At 36.4% G+C, this 3,628-nt stretch overlaps 1 protein-coding gene across 1 annotated transcript; it reads left to right on the forward strand.

Annotated features, from left to right (window-relative positions):
- The first annotated feature begins 2,121 nt into the window (after positions 1-2,121).
- Positions 2,122-2,349, forward strand: LOC108062686 (uncharacterized). The gene is given in 2 exon segments (XM_017149462.2): positions 2,122-2,210; positions 2,212-2,349. Coding segments are annotated over 2 exon segments (183 nt in total). The 3' UTR covers positions 2,306-2,349.
- Positions 2,350-3,628: the final 1,279 nt, after the last annotated feature.

Here is a 3,628-nt window from a genome sequence, read left to right on the forward strand (position 1 = left end):
CCTGGAATACTTTTGGGTATATTCGTTTTGAGGGTATCTAAAAATTCATTCTTTGGTATACCAGATAATGTAAGGATAGTCAAATCTTATATTTTTACAAATATTAAAATACATTTACTTTAACTAAACTTATTCTTTGTACAACTTTTAAACTGGGTATTATCAGGTCGAGTTTCCAGGGCTCTTGTGGTTTTTTTGTACTTCCCTGCTCCAGAAAATGTTGCCAATTTGTTGACAATTAAAAAACTTTACATGTTTCGGAATTAAGCGAGCAAATTGTTTTAAAATGTCCTTTGAAAGAGAGGGGAAACCCCAAAAAAAGAGACTGTCAAAAAGGAATCTGGCAATTCAATGAAAAAGCGAGAGGTGGTAAGACAGCGACTGCCAAAACTGATTTCAATCGCACACATGTGTCGCCTTTTTCAGCAACCATCTTCTATGTGGAACCCCCATTTCGCCACTTTCTTCCTCCTTCGAGGCAAACAAACTTTTGTTTGAGAATTTTGTACATAAATTCAATTAGTAAGCAATGCCACAAAAGTAAATAAGGTGTGTTTCAAAACTATACGACACCATAAATTTCTTAAATATTTTTTTTATTAAAAGTCGTATTAAGGTGATTTTGTTTGAATTTAATCGTTATAACAAAACAAAGAATTTCATGTGAAAACAATATAATATTTGCCTCCGTGGCATAACTTATAACAAAATCTTAATTTTAAGGTGTTTCATAATTATACGACACCATTGATTTTTTCCGGTTGCAATGATCAAACTTACCCGACATTTTTTTTCTGGTTAAATATAAACTAAAAGATTCGATTTTGAGAGTAATCCAGCTTTGGGCTGGATCTTTGATCCTTCTAATCTTCGGCCCATACATAAATATTGAATATTTCTCTCTATATCTTAAAAATTTTTTTTTTTCGAAGTCATATCCCCCAATTTGTCTTAACTTTAGTCTGGTCAATATTCTTAACACTTTTGAATCATATAAGAATCCTGTTCAGTGTATTACGTGCACGAAACAGACCTCAAAAATCATTTTTTAAAGAATTGCCCTTTTGGAACCAAACTGTTTTATTCCAAAAATATTTGATTTTGGGCGATACTTCCGGTCAAAATGCAAAAATTTGTTCTTCAAAACCTTAATAAACTTTCCACATTTCCCAATTGGAACATTTGAAATGCGATCCCCAGTCTGCGCCCCCTTAATGAAATCCCATGGAGAAAACACTCAAATTCGTATGAAAAAATTTCGAAAAAACTTAAAAGTGGCGCAGACTGGGGATCGAATTTCAAATGTTCCAATCGTGAAATGTGGAAAGTTTATTAAGGTTTTGAAGAACAAATTTTTGCATTTTGACAAAAAGTGACGGCCAAAATCAAATATTTTTGGAATAAAACAGGTTTTTCTTCAAAAGGGAAGTTTATAAAAAATGATTTTTTAGGTCTGTTTCGTGCATGTAATGAATTGAAAGAGATTTTTATTTGATTTAAAAGTGCTAAGAATATTGACCAGACAAAAGTTAAGACAAATTGTGGGATATGACTTCGAAAAACTACTTTTTTAAGGTGTAGAGAGACATATTAAATATTTATGTATTGGTTGAAGATTGAAAGGACCTTTGGGCTGGATTACTCTCAAAATGGAACCTTTTAGTTTATATTTAACCAGAAGAAAAATTTCGCTTAAGTTTGATCATTGGAACCGGAAAAAATCGATAGTGTCGTATAATTATGAAACGATCGCACATAGCCGAAAAATAGACTATATTTCGAAAAATTAGCGGTAAGTCCTTAAAAAGAGGGTCAAGGACGCGTGGTATTTCTTTTCGTACACTTCATACATTGTTCTTTCGATCTGCATTTAAATGTTTCGCTTTCTATAAACAACAACAACGCTACAAATTTTCAAAAAATAAGTGTGTTGGTGTCGTATAATTTTGAAACACACCTTATTGAAATGGCAAGGGGGAAAGTGGAAGGCGGAAAGAGCCTACCATTTGTGAACACGTGAGGCAATGGCTGCTCCTCTGGCAACCGTAAACCGTTTGAAATTCTCACGCATTGCGCCAAAAGCGTTTAAGCTTTGAAACCGTATTTGATTGCACCTGACACATGTCATGTGTAACTAAGGAGTCGCCACCAACCAACAGAAGCAACAACAATAATCACAACAACAACAAGAACAGTGGTACCTGTCACACAAACAAGAACAACAATGGTAAGAGACCGGAAAGGAGGGGAAATCACCTGGAGAGCAACAAGCGGAAACTGCGGTCTGATGAATATCCCGCAGTGAAATGCACTGAAATTGTCTCCCAAATGGGGGGGAAATTAAATGCAGCTGAGAATTTCATAGTGGGTGTGCCATTAATTCAATTAATTGTGGACTACAGAGGTTTAAATATGGTGCGAATTACGCAACTATGATAAGAAACTATTATAAGTGTTAGAAGTGTTGTAAATAGCAAAGATATAAATATAGATAGATACACACAATTAAAACACGCCGGGATCAATTTAATATGCGCATGGTAATTTTCTGTTTTTATTTATTTTTCCAATGTACGGCTAATGCTAATTAATATCTGACAGCTTTCATTGCTTAAAGAATTGCAAAAGAAATCGCAACATATTTAAAATATTTATATAAATAACGTTTATTTCAGGCATCTTATCTGTTCAGACAAATTCAATCGAATTGAATTCAGCCGGCTTGTGTTTAAATCCCCCTGGAGCTATTCAAGCAATTCGGAAAACATTTATGTTTCCAGCTGAATTTACAATCCTTTCCCAACTTAACGCACACTGAGGCAAATCGAATTGTTGGACACAGTTTTGCCAGCAATGTAATACGCAATTGTTAACTGAATTTTGGGGTAAATGGGTGACATTATGGGCCATGGGCAGAGCCTGAAACAGAAACTAAGACAACTCGAAGTGTCCTTAGTTGAGAGCAAAAACAATGTTGAGGACGGCAGACTATGCAAATGGAATTGTTGCTGTTTCAGCAACGAAATAAGACCAGAAGCAGAAGCTCGAGCTGAGTATACTCTATCGAGTCAACAATGAATTGAATGCCCGTCTAGTAGTTTCAAAATGAGCATCAGTCGTGGGCAGGACAATGGCAGGACAATGTTGATACAAGTGTCCAGGCAAATGTAATTTAAAAGAAAATTAATTAAGTGTTCTTCTGCAGCGAATAGGAAAAAAGGAAATGGAAGAGAAATTGGTGAATAAGTAAGGCTGCTTCCTTTTGCCTCTGGCCCCATTTTTATTCCTTCGGTGCATTTCTAATTACCGAGCTGCAGGAGAGGGAAAGTGCTCATTTTGTGGCAACCTTTCGGTCATTTGCATGATTATAGCCGGAGCACAAAAGGCAGCACTTATACCCGTAGTCTTTCTATAGTCCCTCCTCGTTTGTCTCAATAAGGCAGCGCGTCAACTTTCATTTGTCATTGTGGGTGCGTTGCTGCAGCCGAGCAAACAAAATGCATTACCGCTGACACGAGGACACAAGGACACCGAAGACAGGAGAGAAAGGACAAGGACTCGACGCAGTTCCTTAGCAGCTGACCCGAAAAAACTCAACCCTTGAGGGGCAGACAAACGGGCCCTGCTA

This window comes from Drosophila takahashii, chromosome 2L (assembly GCF_030179915.1).
Source record: "Drosophila takahashii strain IR98-3 E-12201 chromosome 2L, DtakHiC1v2, whole genome shotgun sequence".
NCBI classification, from domain to species: domain Eukaryota; kingdom Metazoa; phylum Arthropoda; class Insecta; order Diptera; family Drosophilidae; genus Drosophila; species Drosophila takahashii.